At 36.8% G+C, this 24,705-nt stretch overlaps 1 protein-coding gene across 1 annotated transcript in view; it reads right to left on the bottom strand.

The window, feature by feature from the left end:
• Window positions 1-305: 305 nt before the first annotated feature.
• The window catches only part of LOC148068118 (transmembrane protein 163a-like), a 36,526-nt gene continuing 12,126 nt past the window's right edge, over window positions 306-24,705 (bottom strand). The window contains exons 3-8 of the mRNA XM_087803901.1: window positions 12,755-12,798; window positions 10,747-10,838; window positions 8,798-8,894; window positions 5,480-5,591; window positions 4,408-4,549; window positions 306-3,316 (exon numbers count right to left, since the gene is read on the bottom strand). Coding sequence (XP_087660027.1) covers window positions 3,256-3,316; window positions 4,408-4,549; window positions 5,480-5,591; window positions 8,798-8,894; window positions 10,747-10,838; window positions 12,755-12,798 — 548 coding nt within the window. The 3' untranslated portion in view covers window positions 306-3,255. The remainder of the gene's footprint in view (window positions 3,317-4,407; window positions 4,550-5,479; window positions 5,592-8,797; window positions 8,895-10,746; window positions 10,839-12,754; window positions 12,799-24,705) is intronic.

The following is a 24,705-nucleotide window of genomic DNA, read 5'->3' as shown; positions in this document are numbered from 1 at the left end:
GAAACCTTATCAGCTGTTTCATGAAACCTCATCAGCTGTTTCATGATACCTCATCAGCTGTATCATGAAACCACATCAACTGTTTCATGAAACCTCATCAGCTGTTTCATGAAAACTTATCAGCTGTTTCATGAAACCTCATCAGCTGTTTCATAAAACCTTATCAGCTGTTTCATGAAACCTCATCAGCTGTATCATGAAACCTCATCAGCTGTTTTATGAAACCTTATCAGCTGTTCATGAAACTGCCTCAGCTGTTCATGAAACTGCCTCAGCTGTTTAATGAAACCTTATCAGCTGTTTTATGAAACCTCATCAGCTGTTTTATTAAACCTTATCAGCTGTTCATGAAACTGCATCAGCTGTTTAATGAAACCTCATCATTTGTATCATAAAAACGTTATCAGCTGTTTCATGAAACCTCATCAGTTGTTTCATGAAACCTCAACAGTTGTTTCATGAAACCTCATCAGCTGTTTCATGAAACCTCATCAGCTGTTACATTAAAACCTGAAACCTCATCGACCAATCGCTACACAGAAGTTCACTTTTATGAATGACATGGCACATTTCAAGACTTTATTTCCTAAGATGAGTAACAATATCTTCAACCACAGCCATGAGATTTTATCGTGACCTATTGAATGATCCGTTACACTTTCATTTGACGTTTAAATGCCGCACGTTACGTTTCTTACATCACAGCTACACATCGATATTGCTAAAGCCGACGTCTGTGGCACGTGAATCAGCACGGAAACAAAATGATGTGCAAAGAATAGAGGTAGAAAATACTGTTTCAATGCGAAAAGGCAGAAGAAAACACAGGTGGAAACAAGAAGCTTCTATTCTTCACGCTCGATTTTGTGCTCTGTGTGAATCAGTAAATACCGATCTTCGCGAGTTAAGATTGTCTTCTGTGCATCAGTGGGAGAAAGGGAAAGTGAGTTGGTTTACAAATCTGTGCTGTTGGCGAGTTGAAGAGAAGCGCTGAGGCCTCTTCAGAGATATTAGTGGATGGAAACTGAAGGAAATAGTCGGTAGTATTTACCCTTCAAAACTTCCTAAAATAATAAACAATTTAATTTATTAAACCTGAAAACTGTAAAAGTACAAGGAAATCATTAATGTAAAGTAAGTCATAATTTTATATAAATAAGTTGAAAACTTTCAAGATAATATTTTATTGCATTAAAAAATAAAAAATAATTTATTTGAATTATATCAAGAAGTTTCACTTTAAGCAAATATTTTCTATTTTAAATAGTTCTAAATATAAGCCTCAGTATATGTATCTTTATTTAATTTATTTTTCATCAGTCATTAAATGTAAAAAATAATAGTATTTAAAATTATCCGCACCTTTAAACATCTAACGAAACGTTCTTTTCTTGAGCTAAATAAAAGGCTTTCCTTTTTTTCAACTCTACTTTGACAGCCCACTAGATGGCGCTCTCTGTTTGCTAATAAAGTGGGATCGATGGCACTTTTCCATACAAAAAAAAAAAAGTCAAGCTTGCGTGTTGTGCTTTGGAATAGATTGTAAATTAACTCTAAAAAAAATAAAAATACAGAGCGTTGGGTTTCGGTCAACATCAACATCTGGTCATTTTACAGCAAAACTTAATTTCACAGATGACCCCGTAACATGTAAACATCAATTTACAGAATGTAAGCACGACACCAAACCTCCTGCATCCTTTTGTCTAATGTATCTAACATATCTCAGCTGTGAAATATACAGTTTGAACATGTTTTATTTACAGGAGTAGTATTGAAAACTAAGACGTTTCACATGCTGGTAGACACAGGTCATCTTCAAAGATACATTGATATACAAGGTGTTCTTTTTATTTTAATGTGTTTGCTATCATTGTGAAATGCATCCTTTTGACCTGTAACACCAACAATAACATTAATAAAACAACATAAATTAAATATAAATACGGATTAGAACGCTGCTATGTATAGAAGAGCACTTATTAAAGTACAATTCAGGACAAGAAAAACATGTGTTCAATATGAAAATCGATGAAATATTTTAAGAAATGTACCTAAAATGATGCTATAAAGAATTATTAAGTCATTGATCATGATTTATTTCACAGACGAAGGTACCGTCTCTGACATGTCTTTGACTGTGTGTTTGTGCTGAAGGTTTTTATGGCATTTTACCCCAGTGAGAGATGTTGAAGTGAGGATGGCTAACTTAATCCAAAAAGCTCTGGACAATCTAGAATTCTGCCGTTCTACGTCATTTGGTGCTCCGCCCTCTAACCGTTTCGCTATTGGCTTAAACCCAAAGCGAAGCCCGACGAGGTTAGAGGGCTTCGCACCAATTCGTAGAACCTGAGATTATGATGATAACTCAGGGGTTAGGGGGCTTCGCACCAATTTGTAGAAACTGAGATTATGATGATAACTCAGGGGTTATAAAGGAGTTAAAAAAGACAATGTATTTCCTTTTTAGCGCTATGATACTTGAGACTATCACAGCTCGGATATTATGTAGATTGTAAACAACATTTTCAAGTATGTCATTCTGATGGTTTGAATGTAATCAATCTCCTGAATATGGCCTCGGTGGGTTCACTCTAACTTAACAAAAGATCATAACATGAAAAACGAAAAAACAATTAAATATAAAATAAGTTCCACAAATAAAAGCACCTTTTAAAAAAAAACGGCATTGTGGTATACAGCTTTTAAGAAGTATACGGTACTGTGGACATTCAGTATGTTCAGGCGTCGCACATTTCACAAACTAATAAAGTAAGAGCGCTTTTGTTGTCGTTTCAAAGATGATTGTGTTTACTTTTTTCTCTCTAACACAACATTAACAAGTCTTGAATATATTATTGCTATTTTGCTAGAAATACATGTGTTTATTTAGTAAGAGAAGACTTCAAGTCTTTTTTTTTAAATAAATGATAACCATAAATGTCTGCATCTACGCTGATGACTCATTGTTCTAATAGTCTAATCAGTCAAAAAACAGTTGAAAACCGGGAGATGGAAAAGGGAGAGGAGGTAAGCTGGCTTTGAAATAGCTACTTTAAGCATCAGATCTAAGTTCTAAGACACATTCTGAGTGAGTGCACTTTGTACAATATTTACATGAAAACAAGTCGGACATTGTTGCGCAATGTCTCTGTGTGCAAAAAAATGAAACACCGATCTGACCGATGACGAGAGCAGGGCAGGAGGCATTCAGGTATATTCAGGATCTTGAATCGGCGCTCGCGGTCGTACCCGTCACTCGAAGCGTTCGTAGTTTCTCGTCTGCCTCACGCGGGGAACCATGTCCACCAGAAGTCTGTAGGGACAGAACTTTGATTAGTTGGATTATAAGAAAATGACAAGAAATATTTGTACACGGTTATTTCTGTTAAGTTTTTCATATTTATAAACAGCCCAAATTAGACCAATATTTGTTCCCTTTAGGGAAGATAAGCAGTTGTTTGTTGTTAATTCATTATTCTCTTTCTGTCTTTAGATAAACTTGTTTTTATTTGTTCGGGCTTTTCCTTGAATTTTCTGGAACTCCTGTTGTGTTATCAGTTTTATCTTGATCTTTAAAATATATACTTTATTGAATATTGTTTTGATTGTTTGAGCGCTTTGTGACCCTGGTCTGGAAAAGCGCTATATAAATAAAAATTACTTACTTACTTACTTACTTAAACAAAACCCAAAAGTTGCAAGGATGCTATTAGCGGCATCTAACGGTTGTTGGGGGGCCTTATGTAAACAATTTCCTGAAGGGGACCTCCTGAGGGATCAGTAAAGTTCTACCTAACCTAACCTATGTTCTTAGGGGTTTTACGCACAAAAAACGTGATTAGCAACCTTTCCACGCCAAATTGATGGTCTGATATAAACAATATAAACGGTTAAACCAGTTTACATTCATGTTTTCATTAGTTTGGTCCGATCCCGGAGAGAAAAATCACAGACTGTGCTTCATTTAAATATGATTTAAATTTGTAAATGAAGGCGTGAAAAGGGACGAAAAAGTCTGCCATTAATTCTAAGTTGATCGGGATGTACGAAGGAAAAGTGCCTAAATTTGTGTCGTGCACAGATTCATACATCTGAATATTTTTGTGCTGCGTCATCTTCTGGATTTCAGCTTATGGACATATTTAGTAGAAGATCTACGAACTTCTTAGTACATCAGTAAAAGTAATACATCTTTTGGTTTTCGTTCTTAAGATTCAAAACTAGCTGAACTTCATCATTTACATCTAAAGAGCCAGAAAAAGATCCAGTCTTCTCCAGCTCCTACAAAAGACAAAAAATCCAGGTCCAGTTTTCAGTGTCTTACTTTCTTCTTCTCCACATATGGACTAAATACAATAAAGTATCCAAGATTCTTTGCGGCAGGAGAGCGTGAAATCCTCTTACTTGATGCCGTACGCCAGTATGACGAGTCCGATGAGAATGCCGATGGTACCGTCCAGAAACCAAACGTCAGGATGGTGCTTGAAGACTTCCGCACTTATGAGAATAGAAAATCCCAACACGGATCCGACGAGCGAGCTGAAACCTGAGGAATACGAAGAAAGGACTTCATTTAGACTCTTGATCTACTACAGCAGCGTCCAAACACGATTTTTCTACAAGGGCCACATCTATTGGAGTGATGTCAAGTGGGGGCCAAATTGTGATCAAACCAAGTGGTATCTCATTTAGAAGTTCGAAGTAAAAGCCTCTATATCTTCAACATGTTGGACACAAAATTTTATTAACTTCTTTAAGGATAAATTGTGAAGAATATTGAAGTATTTAGGAATTTTCATCAACACAATTTCCAACATTTTTCATTTTATAATTTCTGACATTGAAGAAATTACTCACATCGTCTGCCAGGACCGTTATTATTGATTTTGTGACATTTTTGAAAATTTGACTGTGCGTGGCTAATTTTTGATATTTAAAAAATACAATTTTTGGAAATATCTTTATTATTATTATTTATACGAAACATTTATTTTACTTATCATTTTATTATTATTATTATTTTAACAACATATCAGTTTTTTTTCTTTAGAATTCGATATCTTTAGAAGAACTATTATTTTCATTTTTTTTTTTTTTACTTTTTTGTGTTCACATGGTCTTCCTGGGTATGAATATTTTGCAAAATGTTATTTAATATTTATATTTTGTCATATATATTTTTTCTTTTTACATTTTAAGACTGTCGCTTTTTTCTAATTTTTTTAAATGAAGAAAACAAAATAATTATACTTTCAAATCCTTCAAATCGGACCAAAGACTGGACATTTTTAGAAATGTTCTTTTATTACATTAAATAAAAAATAAATAAAAATGATTTTCTATTAACATTTTCTTTAATTATCTTAAAACAATGATGACATTTTAGAAAAATTACAACATGAATTTCAGCTACTACGTTATGTCAGTGTAACGTCGGCTCAAAAGGCAACTAAGGCTCGTTCCCGTCGGATCCTACCGTCGGTGATGAGCGCCCGACTGGTCAGGACTCGTCCCAGCATGAACTTGGCGAGGGCGAGGAGGGCGCAAATGAAGCCGCTCAGCAGGGAAACGCTGTAGAGGAAGGTGTCCTGCAGGAACAAACACAGGATTCAAGGTCAGGCTGAGAAGCCCCAGACAGCGTGACCCACAAAAAAAATCTGTCACATCAAGACTTCAATAATGGATGAAGTCGTGACTGGATGACGGCGTCTGCTGCGTTCAAACACAGTCGGCAGAAGCGCCAACTCCAGATGTGAACCACAGACCCCAGAGAACACAAACCTTTGGATCAGGTTTGTGTCTCACTGCTGTTTTGTTCTTTTTCTCCCATAATGCACTTGTGTTCTCTGTGGATGATACGCTGTTTTTTAGGATCATTTGTGTAATTAAACCAGAATAGGAAAAATAAAATGCATGCAAACATATTGTTGCCATTTATTGTTTTTAGGGTTGCTAAATAGAATCATTACGGGATTACGAACTTGTGAGTTCCGACGTTCGAACAAAATTCTTATTTCACTCATTTTCTACTTCGACATTTTAGATTAGAACTCTAAAGATTACTCCGAAAATAATACAACATTAATTAACAGTAATCTGTTCCTTTTTTTTATATTTCTAGACATAAAATGTTTGTTAATTTTAATGTAGCGACCGGAGCTCAGTTGTCTTCGTCTTCATCTTCGTCCAAAAAGACATTTAAAAACATCCAAATACTTCCATACTGCTCGTCTGTGACGTCCATCTTGGATTGATTCCTGGATCGACACGGACCGCAAGACTAGACTCTGGGAATTAGGCGAAATGAACATTCAACGAAGCCGCGACCTTGAGCTGAGGGAAACTAGACGATGGTAGAAAAGTTTTTGGCCAATGAAAATGTGCAAAGAAACATCGGTACACTGTGAGGACTTGCTATTGGACAGTTGCAAACTAAGGTTTCAAACCCCCTTTCTTTGAATGCACTTGAAGAAAAGTTGATCTAGATGGTGCGATATTTCATAGAATCGATGCTATTTCTAGCTAGCTAGCTAAGAATAGCTAAGAACTTCCCCGAACTACTGATTTGTTTATAGTCCTGGAACATTACATTTTTTCGCAAAGGTCAGTGACCTCTACAAATCGATTCTTGTCTACAACGAAAGTCCAGGCTGTTCTTGTTATGGAAGTTAAAACCGTCAACTTGACCTTCTGTGTAGCATGTTAGCCTTTTAGCTTCCGCCACAAACACCCTTAAGATATAGACTTATTTTCGTTACAATTCCTCGTGTCGAAAAGGGACGTTACAGACGAGCAGTATGGAGGTGTTCGGATGATTTTGAGCGCCTTTTGGATGAAGAAGAAGACGACTGAGCTCCAATGGCTACATTAGCATGTACTTCCATTACTGTCTATAACTCCAAAAGAAATACTCACTAAAAATATAGTATCTTCATCCAAATAGATCCAAGAAATTGGAATAGTTACAAGTCTATGTTTTGAATGTTTGTCACAGACGCTAAAATGCTAACATGCCAATACGTACTTTCCTAACAACGCTAATGTAAATGTCGCTGCAGGTGTTTCTTGGTGCAGGTTGTCGAGGGAAATCCCCGGCTCAAGTTTCAAGTCCAGACTGATCTGAGAATCCAATCGTGACTCTCGGTGTTTAATCAGACACTCCACACAGACAAGGTGTCGGGAGAGAGAGACTCGGAACGTGACGGGAATCAGGATTCGCTGCTTCGGGAAAATACCAGGAGAACGCAACGCACATCGAGATCGTCTTAAAAATGAAGCTAAAAAAAAGATCATATGTGCGAATATAAACAGAGTTACATCACCTTGAGTTGGGAATATTTGGATGTAATGTAATATTTTAACTCTCTATACAAGGAAAACTATTCACTAAATTAACTGAATTAATTCACAATTTAATTGAATACTGTTTGCGTATTTGTGCATATGTGTCTGTGTGTGTGTGTGCATCTGTGTGTCTGCATATTTTTGTGCTTGTGTGTCTCCTCTTGTCTGTGTGTTTGTGTCTGTATGTGGTTGTGTTTTTGTCTCTCTTTGTGTGTCTGTCTGTTTTGTAGGTGTCCTCATTTGTGTCTGTGTGTGTCTCTGTATGTGTATGTATTTATTTTTGTGTTTGTCTCTCTTTGTGTGTCTGTGTGTATTTCTGTGTTTGTCTCTCTTTGTGTCTGTATGTGTATTTTGTGTCCGTCTCTCTTTGTGTGTCTTCATGTGTTTGTGTGTATTTTTGTGTTTGTCTCTCTTTGTGACTGTATGTGTTTGTTTGTGTGTGGTGTGTATGTGTGTGTGGTTGCTGTCTGTCTGTGTATTTGTGTGTCTGTGCTTGTTTGTGTCGGTGTGTGTGTGTGTCTTTGTATGTCTGCCTATTTGTTAATAAGTTATTCTGTTAATTTGTGTTAATAAAATATTAAAGCATTATTAGTTATATAGTTATTTAAAATCGTAATATTCACATACATGGCTATAGAATATCTTAACACATGTTTTATATATTCTTAACTTCATAGTTCCTTAAATCTTTCTTCAGATAATATCAACCTAAAATTACATTTTCGTATAATTATTAAAAAATATTATAAGCTTTGTGTCTCAGAATCTCACCTTGTATTTGTTTAAATATCATCATGAAGATCCTGCTCTTTTATAAAAAACTATTTTTAAGGTTTTCGAATATTCAAAAATAAGTAAAAGTACACAATAGTTTCTGACGCAGACAATAAAACCTCCCGAGACACATTTTGTGAACACGACGGAAAAATCAAAGTCACCGCAGCAGCTGCTGCTTCAACATCTCCACAACCCTTTGAACCAACACTCTCGCTTTGGTTCCACCATCCGAGGTCCACAACAGATCACACACTCTTTGTTGTGTCATCTCGACAAAACCGACCCGAAGAGATCCAAGCCTCGCTCGCTTTAATCAAAGTCGGTTCGGTTACGAATTCCACAAGAGGAAACCTGACACGATGATCCAGCACCTTCTGCGCTCGTGCGATGATGGAAACGCTGCAGAGAGAACCATCGCGCAGCTATTTTTGGACCTCGTACTTAATCCCGGGTCTCTAGAGGAAGTGCGAGAGTGTTGACAGGAAGGCGTGCCTGGGCTGAGCTGTCCTGTGGTAACACACCGGGAATCTTATAAGGATTCTAAATATATTGAATTCATCATTTTCATTGCTCTTTTTGCACCACGAGCTGAAACACTGAGAATGAAATCGTCGCTTAAACCTGTACAACACCAGCAGTCGTGCATGAATATCCGCTCAGCGTGTTTTCTCACCACTTCCGGAAGCATCCCCGACACCAGGTTATGAATGGCTTTTCCCAGAATGCACAGGGAGGAGAGGATGAAGACGATCCCGAGCACCACACACGCTCTGCAAAACAAGCGCGTAGATCGTTAGGAAAGTGTCAATATATTTATATTTGAGGTTTGTAACGCGAAGGAATGTGATATCATTACACAACTTTAAAGCAAAACTTTCACAAACAGATCCGGGACTTCAAGGATTCACATTTTATATTTGGTGAAGCAGATTATGGGATTCATTTAGCAACATTTTTAGAGAAAATCATAGTTCAGGTGAAGAAAAAAACTGTATTATTGCACTTGAAATTGATTGTCTGTGAGACTGTGTCCAAAAATATGTAGTTTCTGTTTTAATATTCAAATGTTAATGACTTGTTTGAATAGTTATTTTGATATTGTTTCAAAAACTCTTACGCTTACTTTTACATACTATATACATATATATATATATATATATATACATATATGTATATATATATATTTATAGCCACGGATTGAGTATAGTATAGTATTGTGGGTGTGTACAATTAAAAGTGTTGAGATTCACAATAGCAACTGCAACGGAAGATTTTTTGAGCTGTCGTTGCCATGACGTCACCAGTGAACCACAATTTACTAAGAAAATCCGAAATAGCGGCCATCTTGGAAAAGCAGTCTTCTGGTTTAGGTCGACTCCGATCAAGAACTGAAGTTTGTGTGAACGGGAGATGAAACTAGTGGTTAGTTGTGACTCCAGCGCCTTATACGCGCTACTTACTTACTTTCTTACTTACTTGTACGTCAAGTAAAACACGCCCCTTATTATTGAAATAATCCGTAATATGAAGAAAATATTCACTTTACACAATACACAGTCATAAAAAAATGTACAATAAAAGTGCTATTTATTCCTTTTTTCAAACCAGAATTACTTTGATTTTTTTACCAAAGTAATACATTTTGTTGTAGTTTTGCTTTAAGTATAAATTTGTGGTTCAATTGTGAGTGTGTGAGGCAGTGTGAAAAGTTTAATTTTTATGAAGAGTGAGAGTTTGTGTAGCAAATTACTGTCACAAATGTATTTACAACACCAAAAAAAAAAAAAAAAGATCTGGGAAAACTGAAATAAGGTTCTAAACTACAACTGCTACTTTTTGGTCTGGTTACTATCGTGTAAGATAGAAGAGGTGCAATTATTATAGTATCTGTTACTATCTCCATTGATAATACACACAAGTCATGGACAGTTCAGAACTTTTTCAATGTAAAAAATGGTTCATGAGGCTTCTTGAAACACCTTCATTTCAAATGGCTCTAGATGGTGCTCTCTGCTTTATAATATTTGGTCATTCTTAACCTACTAATCTTTGAAAAGTACCGCACTGTATCATGAAATCTTTATAACCCGACACTAGTATAAATTAAACACAATCTTTATTGAACAAAAAAAAAAAAATCACTAGAATGGTTGCAGGTGAATGTACCTTTAATTTGTGAAAAAATCATCCACTTTTTTTTTCTTAAGCCCTGTGTTGTCTCAGGGTCAAGGTGACCTTAAAACAAATGTGTTCGTGGTATTCCTTGTGTCGCCTCTGGTTCAAGGTGATAAACCTCCACCCACTGCATATGTCTTTATGGAAGCAAGGGACGTCGTTCACCTTGACCCAGAGGCAACACGTTTGTTTCCTGGGCCTCCGGGTCACCCTGACCCTGAGATAACACAATGGTTATTGTTCTTTAATTCAGCAAAAACTATTAACTGTCTCTAACACACTTGTCTACGACACAGCTGTGTATCAGGAGCAAAGCAAGTGTTGTTTTCTAACGCGTGAAACATCTGCTCGAGGTGCAGCAGATTGTGTTTTTTAATAGAGGCGACAATCACGGTTTGATGGAGCCTCAGAGATTCACCGTGAAGCTGCAGATCGTGTCGTACTCACATGTACTCCCGGTGTGCAGAGTGCACGGCGGCGGCGCTGCTGTAGCGCCAGATGACAATGACCGATGACAGGACGTCCAGAGAGGCTTCGAACTATAATGGAAACATCAGGGAGGAAACAGGAGGCGAGGGAGGAAGCAGAGGTGCTTGTTAAGACATGGATGCATCAGACACCAGATACATTAGACTCATAAGTATTCTGGGTCCAACTGTGGGGTGTAAAGAGAGAGATCATCTACATGGTTAGATGTCTGTACCCTTTGATATTTGGCTTTTATCTCAGATATACTGAGCCTTGAACTCAAGTATCAAACTCAAGACCCCGGGGGGTCCAGATCATTTTATTTGAGTTTAATGTAGATTTATGTTTGTGTTGATATGGTGACCTGTAAGATTTTGAAGGAAAACGACAACAAAGATCATTTAAATGGATTGATAATGGATTGTGTCTTCTTTCACTTTCTTTTCATTGCACTTTGTTCTTGTTTTTTATGAATCTATTGTCTGTGTTGTCGAATCGAACACTTAAGTGCACTGCTTTAAGTGCACTCCTATACAGTACACTGTAAAAGCACTTACTTGAGCAGTGCTCACATTTCAACAGGGTAGCACTGTCTCAAATTCAACTCTGCTACTACACACTTACAGGAAATGACGACAACTTCTTCTTCTACTACTTTTTAACGCTAATTCCGGTGCTGTGTCTCAAATCGCATACTTCTCTTAGTGCACTGGTGGTTAGTATGCATCAGGATAGTGTACATACTAACTAGTAACAAATTCTCGACAGATAGTATGTCTCAAATCAAACACTGCTGCTACACACTAACAGGAAATGACACGACAGCTTCTTCTTCTACTACTATTTAACGATGATTTTTGAACCAGCTGTAGGAACAATATCGAGAAATATTTGCGAGATGTTTATGAAAGTATCAAAAGACGGGTCATCCTCCTACTGCTGGCTAAAAATGCACGTGTAAGTATATAAATATATATATATATATGTATATATATATATGACGTAACTTCTGTCTACAACGTCAATGTCACTAAGATGGAGTCGTTTAGGGTAGAAAGTGTCCATCGATCCATACTCAGTTTGTTGGGTGTTTTAGTGACAATTGAGTGTGTATGGAGCACTACATTTCTCAAACTAAGAATTGAGACGCACTTATACACTAAACATACTAAGTTTAAATACGCAAGTATGCGATTTGAGACACAGCTCGACTGGTTGTTGGAACACTATCACCAATACTTCCCAGAACCTCCAAATTAAGTTATTAAGTTTAGTTTAGTGGTAAAAGTAGTGTTTTATTGAGACATTTACTTCAGTATCTGCTCCGTAGATCAGTGACATAGCTTCTGTTTAGCGTCATAGTGCTTTGTGACCCTGGTCTAGAAAGGCGCTATATAAATAGAGATTATTATTATTATTATTATTATTATCTACGTCACTAAGATGGCGAACGTTAAGGGTGGAAAGTGTCCATCGATCCACACTTAATTTTATGGCCATTTGAGTGTTCATTGCACTAAATTGTCACACACTGCTCATTGAGACGCTCTTGTGCACTCAAAATATTAAGTGTAATTGCAGAAGTGCTTGATTTTGAGTTTTATACTTTTATACGTTTTATAGTATATACTGTACTAAAGGAAGTCTCTGTAATTGTTGGCATCAATAATATCAGTTCCTTATCTTATCTTAAACTCTACTTTTGTAAGAAGGTTTTTATATTTTCTTTCATCTTAAGCCTAGCGTTCAGTGGGCCACATGACATTATTTGGAAAACTTCAGCTGCTCGACTACGATTGAACATCGACACGATACTATTTGATTAACGGGAAGAAGAAGTAAAGGGCAGGAAGAAAGTCTGACTTTCCTGCCTGGTTACCGTGGAGACAGAGGGACCAATAACACTTGAGTCGGGGGATTCATTAATAAATCACTGAGACCAAACTTATGACTAATTGATCCATGCAAATATGAAAAGGGAACTCACGGCGAATCCGAAGGCTGACGCGCTCTGTTGCATGAATGACACGGCTGTGGAGGCAGACGGACAGTCAGTTATTGTGTAAAGTAACATTACACACAAATAAAAAATCATCACAAATGTTACAATATCACAGAGCAATACACTTCTTCTGGCCCATTCCTTGTTTTCCTCTCTGTTGTTAGTCCTGATGCGTTCAGGAACGTCTCAGAGGAGCCCACGTCGGTGTCCAAGTCACCATGGTAACAGGAAGTTTAAGGACAGGCTGCAAATTGGTTTGAACCCAACCAGCTCTTCACACTTTGACCTTCGTCCCTGTGTCTCTTTTTTTTAAATCATATATCCCTTTGTGTTTTTCAAAATGTCGGTCAAAGACGAGACACAATCCTCAAAGTAATATGTCGATACCTGGAAAGGTAAGGTGTGTGAAAAGGGGTGATGCACTAAGCTAGGTCGCACGGGTTTTGTCCGACAGATACACACCTTACAACAAAACACAACTTCGCGTCATAGATGTATCAGTTTAGAAATGTTTGTCAGCATGTATGTTGGTAGGAATGCGTTGTGTTTATATTCCAGTGGGAATTAAAATAGTAAGAAATCGGCTTGTTGACACTCAAACAATTGACGATCTCATTTTTATTTTATATTTGTATTTGTTAATGTCATTTTAAATAACAGAATCCAACCTTACACTGGTCCGTTCACTTTAAAATGGCCTCTGTTAGAAAAAAGTGACTTCCAGTAGTAATTAATTACTTTGAAATGAACAAGTAACTTTAAGTAGCTTAGTAACTTCTGAAAGAATGAACTAGTAATTGAAGTGTATTAACTATTTAAAGTAACTCGTCCAACACTGGTCAATAGTTTGTATGGATTCAGGTTACTCGGCCTGCTTTACACTACTTAGGATTCTAATTTATATTCAGAGTAATCTGTTCCTTTTTAGAGTTATAGACCAAAATGTTTGTTCATTTTAATGTAGCGCCTGGGGCTCAGTGGTCTTCGTCTTCACCTTCGTCCAAAAAGACACTTATAAACATCCAAACACCTCCATACTGCTGTAACTTGTATTGAAGCTTACACATTAGAAACTGTTGAATTAGTCTATCGTTCAAGTTTCTTTGTAGAGGAAGGTTTCAGTCTCTGAGCTCCTGCTAGATTTATTTCCTGATTCAAACACATGGCAAGTGCACTAAAAACAAGCCAAAAATATAGACTTATTTTAAAGAAATTCAGAACAATTCCTCATGTCGAGGCTTCATTACAGACGAGCAGTATGGAGGTATTTGGATGTTTTTAAGTTTGTTTTTGGACGAAGATGAAGACGAAGACAACTGAGCTCTAATCGCTACATTAAAATGAACAAACATTTTTGTCTATAACTCTTTTATTCTGAAAATAATCCCAACCTTTTGTCGAAATGAGGGTAGAGTAGAAAATGATTTTTACTTCCGGTAGATATGCAACCAAAAAGGTTATAGAAAAAGTTGTTTTGTGGTTTTCTTATTTCAAATGATTATCATGTAGAAAGTTCCTAGTTTTATTTTAATTTATTCTTTTAATAAAGTGCAAGTGAGGAATTTTGTTTTGTGTTTATTTTTTTTGGCAGATGATGGATAGTTTAATGTGACCATTTTTCTTTTGTGTATCTGTATTTGTTGACATGTTCTCTACAATAAAAAGAAGAAACAGATGTTAAATTTGTGGCTCAGTGATCATATATGTGATGGTTTTCTCAGTCTGTTGCTCAAAAGTCAATGAATCGTGGCTTCAAAACAACTCTGACCTGGAACATTGACAACAAACTGATTTCTTGATTCGCATGAACTGACTCGACCTTATGAGCCTTTTTTTTTTTTGATGTGGGGACCGGGGGTGACCCCCGCTTAAAGGATCTGCTATGGTCAAGATTATGTATGGTCAACATAATCCTGCCCACCAGTCATTGAAATCCCGCTCAATCCAGTCCTCCAGAGAACTGACCTCCAGTTCAAAAAGAGTATGATCTGAGGTTGGAAAGTAGCATTTGGTTTTGGATTCTTCGTTTTTTCGCTGACGATAGAAGAGAACTGGTAGAACTTCCCGATCACAACTCTGCAGCCAAAGGATAACTGGCTCATGGATCTGAAATCCTCAACATGTGACTGTCTGCATTCCAGGGAAGTTCTGACCAAAACACACTGACCTGATACCTGTCATGGGTTTAACCTACTTCTGCGACTCTTACAGAAATATGTAAAGCTGGTAATGCTTTTGGAGCTAAATCAGCAAAGATCGACATGTGGAGTCAAATATTTCAGGAGTAAAAACAAATAGAAATAATAAATAAAGAAAGAAAATTAAAAAAAGCTTTTCATTTGAGTCACTTTAAGGATGATCAAGAACATGCCATAATAGATGAAAGAAAATGTAATTAAAAAAATTAAAAGGTGACAGCCAGAATGAAATCAAAACATAAAGGGTATTTTTTTTTTTTTTTATTTTAAATAATGTGAAATTAGCATTTTAAAAGAAAATCAAATGTGCCTCGTATTGTATTAAAAAATGTTAAAATATGAATGTACATTGCAAATCTTATACAAACATGTGTTTCATCTCGAAATACAGTGAATAATTATTATTACGGATTGTTATTCATCTTTTAAATGCATCCATGAACGTCCACTCAATCAATATCTTGTACTGTTTTTTGTGTGATTTTATTTTGTCCTTCTCTTTCCCTGTAACTGTACATGAAGCGTAAGTAGTTCCAGTCCGTGGTGTCATCAACACTTCTGAAGTTGAATTTCCCGACGCCTGAGTTTGTTTTTGTTAAACTCCAAAACACTTTTTATTAACTCTTATATTGGTCCTTCTGCCAAATGTGAGTTTTTTCTTGATCTATACTGTGTATCTTTTAACATGAAGTGTTCTGATTTGAAAGGTATTCTAAACGATTTGAAATTTTTCTTACTGTCACCGGCGACAGTTTATCAAAATATTGATTCATGCTGTTAAAAAAATACCCTGAAAAAGATATTAAAATCAAGTTTGGCTTCGTCATGCTTTCTTCAACTTTATTCCTTTATTATAACCTTTTTCTTCTTCTTCTTTCAATCTGATCCTCAAGGGAAAAATAAACAAAACATCCCTAAAAGTGTAGATAGATGGCAGTTATGTTCCTAAAAAAGATATATTTTTAAGTTATTTTGTATCTTATTTATCCTTTAATTTAAGATTGTTACTATATGAAAACAAGTACATGTATCTTTAACTGATAACTTCGTTAATATAAGCAATATTCAGATGGAATAATAATAATGATTTTATATTAAAGTGGAGATGTATAAGACTTTATAAAGGGTTTAATCTTTTAGTTTCACCAGAAAATCTACAGCTTTATTTAGGGTTAGGGTTTTTTTATTTGGATCAAAACATTAAATCTAGGGTTAAAGGTTGTTTGTTTGTTGAATTTTTCAAAATCACCTTTTATACAGTTTACATTCTTAATCAATAAAAATGAAGTTAAATGTACTTTAAATTGAGTTAAGAGTACATTTAAAAGCATTGAATCTTTTAGGGATTCTGTGAACGTGAGAAGAAGAAAGTGTCATGTGACTAGTGCAGATGTTGCTTTTGTGTTCAAATGAATGGTTTCTCTCTTTTAACAGCAACCCTTCAAGATTATACTTCCTCATTAATTAGCGGTTTCTTAAAATAGTTGTGTTTTTATTGTCTTTCTCACACACACACACACACACACACACACACACACACACACACACACACACACACACACACACACACACACACACACACACACACACACACACACGCACGCACGCACGCACACACACACACACACACACACACACACACTTGTCTCTAAAAGTCTGACTTCATCCAGGGCCACGTGTCGGCAGCTACTTCCGACATGGCTGCAGCGATTTGCCCGGCTGTAAGATATTGTCTTTAATAATTCAGGCTTCACTGCAAGGTTCTGCAGCAGCTCTTCTGAGTTCACTGCTCAAGAAACCTTGATCGACGACACATCCTGTTCACCCCCTAATCATCCCTCGCTTTCTTCTTCCTGTCCACTTATATTGAAAAAAACGTCCACCCTTTTTGTCAGATCTCAAAACTTCCCCTATGAGCTTCTTCCTCATCTTCAGACGCTACTCGAGTCAGCGTTATTTTCGGGGTCGGCCTCAGGGGTTCAGCTATTTCGGCAGAAGTATCGATCGGCAGAGGGACGGAGAAAATGAATTGATAAGAGCGGAAGCCGAGAGAGATTGCAAACAGTTTTTCATAGCAATTAATACAAATGTGTGACATTGATTTGTTACACAACTCGTGTTTGTAAGGAATTGGGAAGTTCCATCAAAATATTGTTATTAGAAATATACAAGCAGGAGTAGATCTGGCCTTTTAAACTGACGGTTCAGACAGAACAGGAACATTTTTTTAATGCCATCAATGTTTGAGTGTCAAATTATTATATTCATTTATTACAATTATAATTAGGTCTTTATTCATTTTTTAATCTCATCAATGTTTTTTAACTTTACTGTTTATAGTTACTTTTTGTTTTTTTTGGGGGGTGAGGAGGTTTTGTATGTTTGAGTTGTCTAGTTTTCACGTTGTCTTCTGGAAAGCATCTTATGAAGTTAATGAAGGGCGGTATTTTTTTTTTATATAATATATTATAGCGTCTTTGAAGTAACTCAAGTTACAGTTTAGAAGTTAAAGTGATAGTTTACCCCAAAATCTAAACAAAGTCTACTGTTTACACTAGGAGCTCTGTGTTTCCTGTCTGCATGTTAGCATTTTCACTTCTGCTACAAACAAGCTTAAAATATAGACTTATTGAAGTTTTTTTTCAATTTCTCATGTTGAGGCTTCAATACAAGAGGGACGTTACAGGCGAACAGCATGAAGGATTTAAAGTCAAGAAAAGTATATAAAAGAATCAACCTTTTTTGGGTTGATCCTTTATACCTAAGGCTAACCTATGTATCTATGCTGTCCCTTTTACTCGTTTTTGATCTATAAAAAAAACTTCTTCCGAAATCCTTTTTTTGCTTTTTCCTTTGCGTGCTTCTCTATAACCTTTAGTAGTACACACTCACTAACTTAGATGTCTGTTCGGTGACTCTAAAAGACAGCAAAACTTGTTTAAAAAAATAATAGTTTGCCAACCTTGTAACCTACAGTTGATCACAGTATTCAACATATAACTTTTGTTGTGAAATCCGTTGTAAAATAAAAAAAACTTTTTTAACCTATTTTTCTTTTTTTTTTCCTATTCCCTGCAGTGATCACACGACAAGATTACCATCAGGATTTCAAACATGAACTGGAATAACCTATTGAAGACGCAGACACTTATCAATGAATAATTGATCACTTTTGTTCTCGTTCACAGACTTTTTGTCAGTGACCTATTGCACATAAACCATGAAAAATGGCAGATGTTTTCAGATGAAATGGCCACATGATAGAGCCTCAAATTTGGCGTGACAATTAGAAGCTTTTCAAAATTCTTCATGTCGAGTTTAAAGTTCAAGGGGAGAAGTGTGTGAGGGTCGCGCAGCAGTGGATGAGGACGGTGAGCCAGGACCTAGAGAGGTATTTGAGGTGAAAGTAGGATTACATTTAATCTTATTTAAACTCGACTTATTTCGATTGTGGTGTTACTCAAGCTCCTAAGAAATGCCGGCTATGCTAAGATATCGATCTACTTCTTCTACCACCTCACGCCTTATTCATCCTACACTTCCTGATCCGTCATCTCAGTCTTAAACAACGCTGGTTGGTCAGTCGGCTACAGACGAGATGGTCCTCCAGACACCCGAGATATGACACATCCAATGTAGGGTGCCGGTGTGGCAACATTTTGCTTTGTTGGATTTTAAACATATAAATTGTATTTACCTACAGTACATCAGTGGCAATGAGGTGTCCTCAGGTGCCACATTTTATACAGTGGGTGTAATGAGGGGCCACCAAGCAAAAATAAAGGAGGGAAAAGTATAAACTGAAGTAATTGGATGAAGCTAAATATGCTGAATGTGGTTTTTTTTGTTTTGTTTTTATTTTTTTATTTTTTTTTTCGTATTCTTTTATTTATTTTTCTTTCGTTTGATTTGCCTTTGTATTACTGTTCTTCTTATATCTAACTGATGGGTGACTTGAATAGGAGTAACTTGTTGTATGTATACTACATATTATGGATATGTCATCTATGATGAGAATTGACAATAAACAAGTCCAAGAAATATATATATATGCTGAATGATTATTTTATTTTTTAAAAATGTTTTTTTTTAAAGATATTTTACATGTTCACTTAAAGTGATAGTTCACTCATTTTCTACTCACCCTTATGTCAATGCCTCGACAAGAAAAAAAATGTTTGGAAAAAGTCAATATTTCAATATTGTTTGTAGCAGAAGCTAAAAATGCTAACATGCTACACTGGCGGGAAACACTTGTGCGAGCTCCCGGTGTGGACAGTATGGAGGTATTTAGATTTTTGGATGAAAATAATTACCGAAAGACTTAAGTAAGATTAAAAGGGATAGTTCACCCAAAATTCAAACTACACTTATTTTCTACTCACCCTCATGTCGACTAAGGATTGGGATTATTTTCACAGTAACCTGTTCCTTTTTAGAATTACAAGATGGACGTTACAGACGAGATGTGTGGAAGTATTTGGATGTTTTTAAGTGTCTTTTTGCACGGAGATGATGACGAAGACAACTGAGCTTCAGTAGCTACATCAAAATGAACAAACTATTTTGTCTATAACTCTAAAAAAAAGAACAGAACAAGGGCCACACTTTGCCTGGGTTGGTTATTGTTACTCGCTGGTATCAATGTATCCCTGGTTTTCTGCACCGGGACCAGATACCGAGACCAACTATTGTCTCTACGGTGATTATTCTTCAGTATAAAAAGGGCTCTACAGTCCCGGATTCTCCAAACTATAACTAGGAAGTTAAGGAGAAATCTCGACCGTCCATGATGTTTGCAGATGATACTGTAATCTATATTGAAATGAAATGAGGCTGAAGACGTAGATCTTTTTCTGTAGCATCATTGAGATAAGATGGCTTGTTGTGAAGTTTTGAGGGTGTCATTTAGTCCTAACAAATTCTGGTTAAAGTAGCTCCTTTGAGGCTCTAACTAATCGAAAATGTTGCTGCAATATGGTCGAGGGTCTTTAAGATGAAACACTGAAGCAGTTTTTGAGAACCCTGCACTTTCTTAATAACGTCTCGGGTCAGAAAACATCATTAATAGTCGATAAATGAAGGTACTAGTTGGTTTTATCACGTTGATATTGATGCTCTAATTCCACTCCCAGCAGAGCACAAACCAACACGTCAAATTATCCCCCGACTCTTTACTCTTTGCTGAATCTATTTACGCTGTGATTCAAGGCCTCCGGCAGTTTCAGTCGGAAGGGAAATTCTTTTTTGAAAGTAGGATCTCTTTAATGCTATTCTTGGCTGGTTAATAAGTGCGACAATGCTGTGCATTTCCAGGAGGACTAGTACATGATTATTCTGCTTCTATGTATGAAGACTATGTTCTTGCAGGCGTCTTATTCTCAGCTGAGCTCAACAAACATGCTGAGATCAAACTGATCCCACCAGCCATGAGCGTTTTGTTTGTTTTTTTTGTCTCCTCTGACCTTGAGATGTCGCTGACTGTTCACTTTAGATCTGCAGACAGGGCACGAAGGCAAGAGAAAATACACAACCATAAAGGATAGATATATAGACGTAAGTTTGTGTTTGCATTTTGGACAAGCATATCTTCCCAGTCACACCAATGACACACAATGAAGGACAAAATCATGAAGAAGAACAAGGAGAAGACCAAGAAGAACAAGACAAAGAACAAGAATAAGAAGAAGGGCATAAACAAGAACAAGAAGAACAAGAAGAACAAAATCAAGAACAAGAACAAGGAGGAGAACAAAATCAAGTACAAGAAGAACAAGAAGGAGAAAAAAACAAGAACAAGAATAAGAAGAACAAGGAGGAGAACAAGAACAAGAACAAGAACAGGAACGGGAACAGGAAAAAGAACAGGAACAAAAAGAACAAGGAGGAGAACAAAATCAAGTACAAGAAGAACAAGAAGGAGAAAAAAAACAAGAACAAGAATAAGAAGAACAAGGAGGAGAACAAGAACAAGAACAAGAACAGTAACAGGAACAGGAACAGGAAAAAGAACAGGAACAAAAAGAACAAGGAGGAGAACAAAAACTAGAACAAGGATGAGAACAAGAAAAAGAACAAGAACAAGAACAATAATAACAAGAACATCAATAAGAACAAGAAGAACAAGAACAAGAATAAGAAGAACAAGATCAAGACAAAGAATAGGAACAAGGACAAAAACAAGAACAAGAACAAGAAGAAGGGCAAAAACAAGAACCAAAAAATCTAGCAAATTTTATCTCTACGAAACTGTCTCTAGGCACATAGTGACTTTTGTGTTTTAAATCAAGTTATTTTTTGCACAAATGTTAGTTGACCATTATGTGTGTTGTGTTGTTGCTTTTGTGCTTGGATCTAGTTTTTCTGCATGCCAGTGTGTTGACCATCGTGTGTGGTTGGTTTTGTGTTTTAGATAAACGTTATTTTTACTCAAATTTGTGTTGACCACTATGTGTGTTGTGAAGTTGCTTTTGTGTTCTAGCTATAGTTACTTTTACATGCTTGAGTGTTGACCATCGTGTGTTGTTGCTTTTTGTGTTTTAGATATAGTTACTTTTATATGCTTGTGTGTTGACCATTGTGGGTTTTTGCTATTGTGTTTCAAGAACGTATTACTAGATTTGTGTGTGTACTTTCTACGACAACAATGGTTAGCGCAATCGCCTCACATCAAGAAGGTTGCCGGTTTGCTTCCCTGTCCAGAGGGAATGACCTTTCCTTTTGGTGTTCTCCGTTCTCCCTGTGTTTCGTGGGTTTACTCCGAGAAATCAGAAACCCAATTTCCTGAAGGAGGGATTGATAAAGTCCATCTAATCTTTAAAACTGAAACTCTGGTGATTGCTCCTGATGATAAGATTCCAGGGTTGAGTCAGTACTTGGGTGACTTAGGTCAGTCTGTCAAACTGAGCCTTAGAAACCTGGGTGTTGTATTTGATAAAGACATGTCTCTTGTTCGACACTGCAGAAAACTGACCAGAAACTGTTTCCTTCAACTGAGAAAAATCTCTAAACTTAGGAAAATGTTGTCGGAACATGATCTGGAGCTTGTAATCCATGCATTTGTTTCTTCTCGTCTGGACTATTGTAACAGTTTGCTTTCATGTCTTAACAAGAAGGATCTGTCTCGTCTGCAGTTGATTCAGAACTCTGCAGCGAGAATTCTGAGCCGCTCTAGTAGAAGAACTCACATTTCTCCGGTCCTTAAAACTCTTCACTGGCTTCCAGTTTCTTTCAGGATCAACTTTAAAATTCTGGTTCTTACTTTCAGATCTATTCATGGTCAGGCTCCTCCTTACATCACTGATCTGATCCAGGCTTACACCCCAGCTCGGGCTCTGAGGTCTGTGGATCAGAATCTACTTATGGTTCCACGCACACGGCTCAGGACCAGAGGAGAGAAATCTTTTCAGGCTGTTGCTCCTAAGCTTTGGAACGATCTTCCTCTCTCTTTGCGCTTGATGGATCTACTGACTCCTTTAAGAAACACCTTAAGACGTTTCTATTTGTTCAGGCTTTTCCTTGAATTTCTAGAACTCATGTGTTGATCTCAGTATTATCTTGATCTTTAAAGTATATACTTTTTTGAGTATTGTTTTGATTGTCTAAGCGCTTTGTTACCCTGGTCTCAAAAAGCGCTATATAAATAAATATTACTTACTTACTTACTTACTAATCTAACCAAACCGTGGTCTGTGGTGCAAAAACCATTGAAGAATTTGGCCTGTGTGACACATGAAGACCACATGACGGACAAGTGTCTGAAAACGTTCCTGAATCGTGTCAGAAGACTCTCTCTGTCCGTCATCCGTTGATCATTAAGTTGCAAATGAAACTTTCACACCACGTCTTTCTCTTCAGGCCAAAGTCGCTAACATGTCATTTGTTTCCCAGGAAGCCGATGGCGGCGAGACGGATCTCGGGGCCTCTCGGTAATGACTCCATTACCAGCAACACTTCTCCATTGATCCGAGAGCTGCTCTGGGGGGTTCACCTGCTAACCACGGCGAGACAATCAGCGCGTGAAATGTAATTGTCTCTCTCAGACCTGTGATCGCCGGCGGATGTACATGGAGTCCTTCTTTTAAAGAGCATATCCAAGAGTTCTACTTCTGATGAAACTCTTCGTTATCGTGGAAGACAGTGTTCCTGGAAGTTTCCGTGAATTCTGTGCTATTTAAGTTTCTTGTATTTATACGTTTAAATCAGGCCGATATGCCAATAAAACAGTGGATTTTCCCATAATTAAAGGGTTGAATTTATATTTAAAGAAATAGCATTTAATCACATATTTCCCCAAATTGAGATTTGAATCTTAAATATTTTGTAGACATTAAAAGTATTATGGTGCATTGTAGTAGCATGAACTATTTTCCATAGAATGATGCCAACTGACCAAAAATTGTTTCCTTCAACAAAAATTTCAGGAAAATGATGTAACAACACGATCTTGTGTTTATAATCCATGCGTCTGTGTCTTCTCGTTTAGACTATTGTAACAGTTTATTTTGGTGTCTAAACAAGAAGGATCTGTCTCGCCTGCAGTTCATACAAAACTTTGCACCGAGAATTCTGAGCCGCTCTAGTAGAAGAACTCACATTTCTCCGATCCTTAAAACTCTTCACTGACTGCCAGTTTCTTTCAGGATCATTTAAAAATTCTGGTTCTTACTTTCAGATCTATTCATGGTCAGACCTTCCATCAGTGATCTGATCCAGACTTACACCCCAGCTCAGGCTCTGAGGTCTGTGGATCAGAATCTACTGATGGTTCCTGAACTTCCGGACCAGAGGAGAGAAATCCTTCCAGACTGTTGATCCTAAGCTTTGGAACCATCTCTGTGTTTGATGATCTACTGACTCCTTCAAGAAACATCTTAAGATGTTTTTATTTGAGGATTTCCTTAGATTTTCTTAGACTCCTGTGTTTGTCTTAGTCTTGATCTTTTAAGAGTTTTTAAATTTGGATGTATTTTTAAGTGTTTGTGACCGTGGTCTAGAAAGGCACTTTACAAATAACTATTACTTAACTTCTTACTTCCTTAACTAGCACAACTATTTACGAGTTTACTCAAAAAAATAAAACCTGTTAAAATATTGAAAATGAATAAATAAAAACTTTATACGGAAACCAGTCCAGAGCTCCCGCTGAGTCGGCGTTTTTCTGCCAGTCCTGCAATTTTTTATTTCTGCTGCTTTTATGAGAAGGTCGGCCCATGAAAATAATGCCGACATTAACCGTTGCGTGGTGCGTTAAATGAGTCTGTCTAGAGTTTACACGTCACATGTTTGAAGCTGTGCAGCAAACCATGAGTGACCACATGGTGTCACCGACGAGAGAACAAACACTACAATAAATCACGCATCCAAAGGTGTTTGAATAGTTCTTGGAATGTCACGTTTAAGATCGTTTATGGAAGCAGACGAGAATAATAGAATCATTTTCTTGCACCTTCCTACCTTTACCATTTTAATAAGATTAATTTGCCTTTGCAGTAAAAAACAAACGACTCAGCGAAAAAGAAAGAAAAACGACTTGTCGGGTTAAGGGGAAAAACAACGAGACAGTGATTTATAATTTTGACATTTCTCCTGAAACAACAAATGCACCAGGAGGTAAAATGTACGGTTAAACTGTTATGCTACACAAGTGAGTGTTGACCGGTATGTGTGTTGTGTTGCTGATTTTTTGTTTTAGATATTGTTACTTCTGCAAGCTTGTGTGTTGACCATCGTGTTCTT

Source organism: Callionymus lyra, chromosome 12, assembly GCF_982586985.1.
Source record: "Callionymus lyra chromosome 12, fCalLyr1.hap1.1, whole genome shotgun sequence".
NCBI lineage: Eukaryota > Metazoa > Chordata > Actinopteri > Syngnathiformes > Callionymidae > Callionymus > Callionymus lyra.
This window is presented reverse-complemented; position numbering and strand designations above follow the sequence as displayed.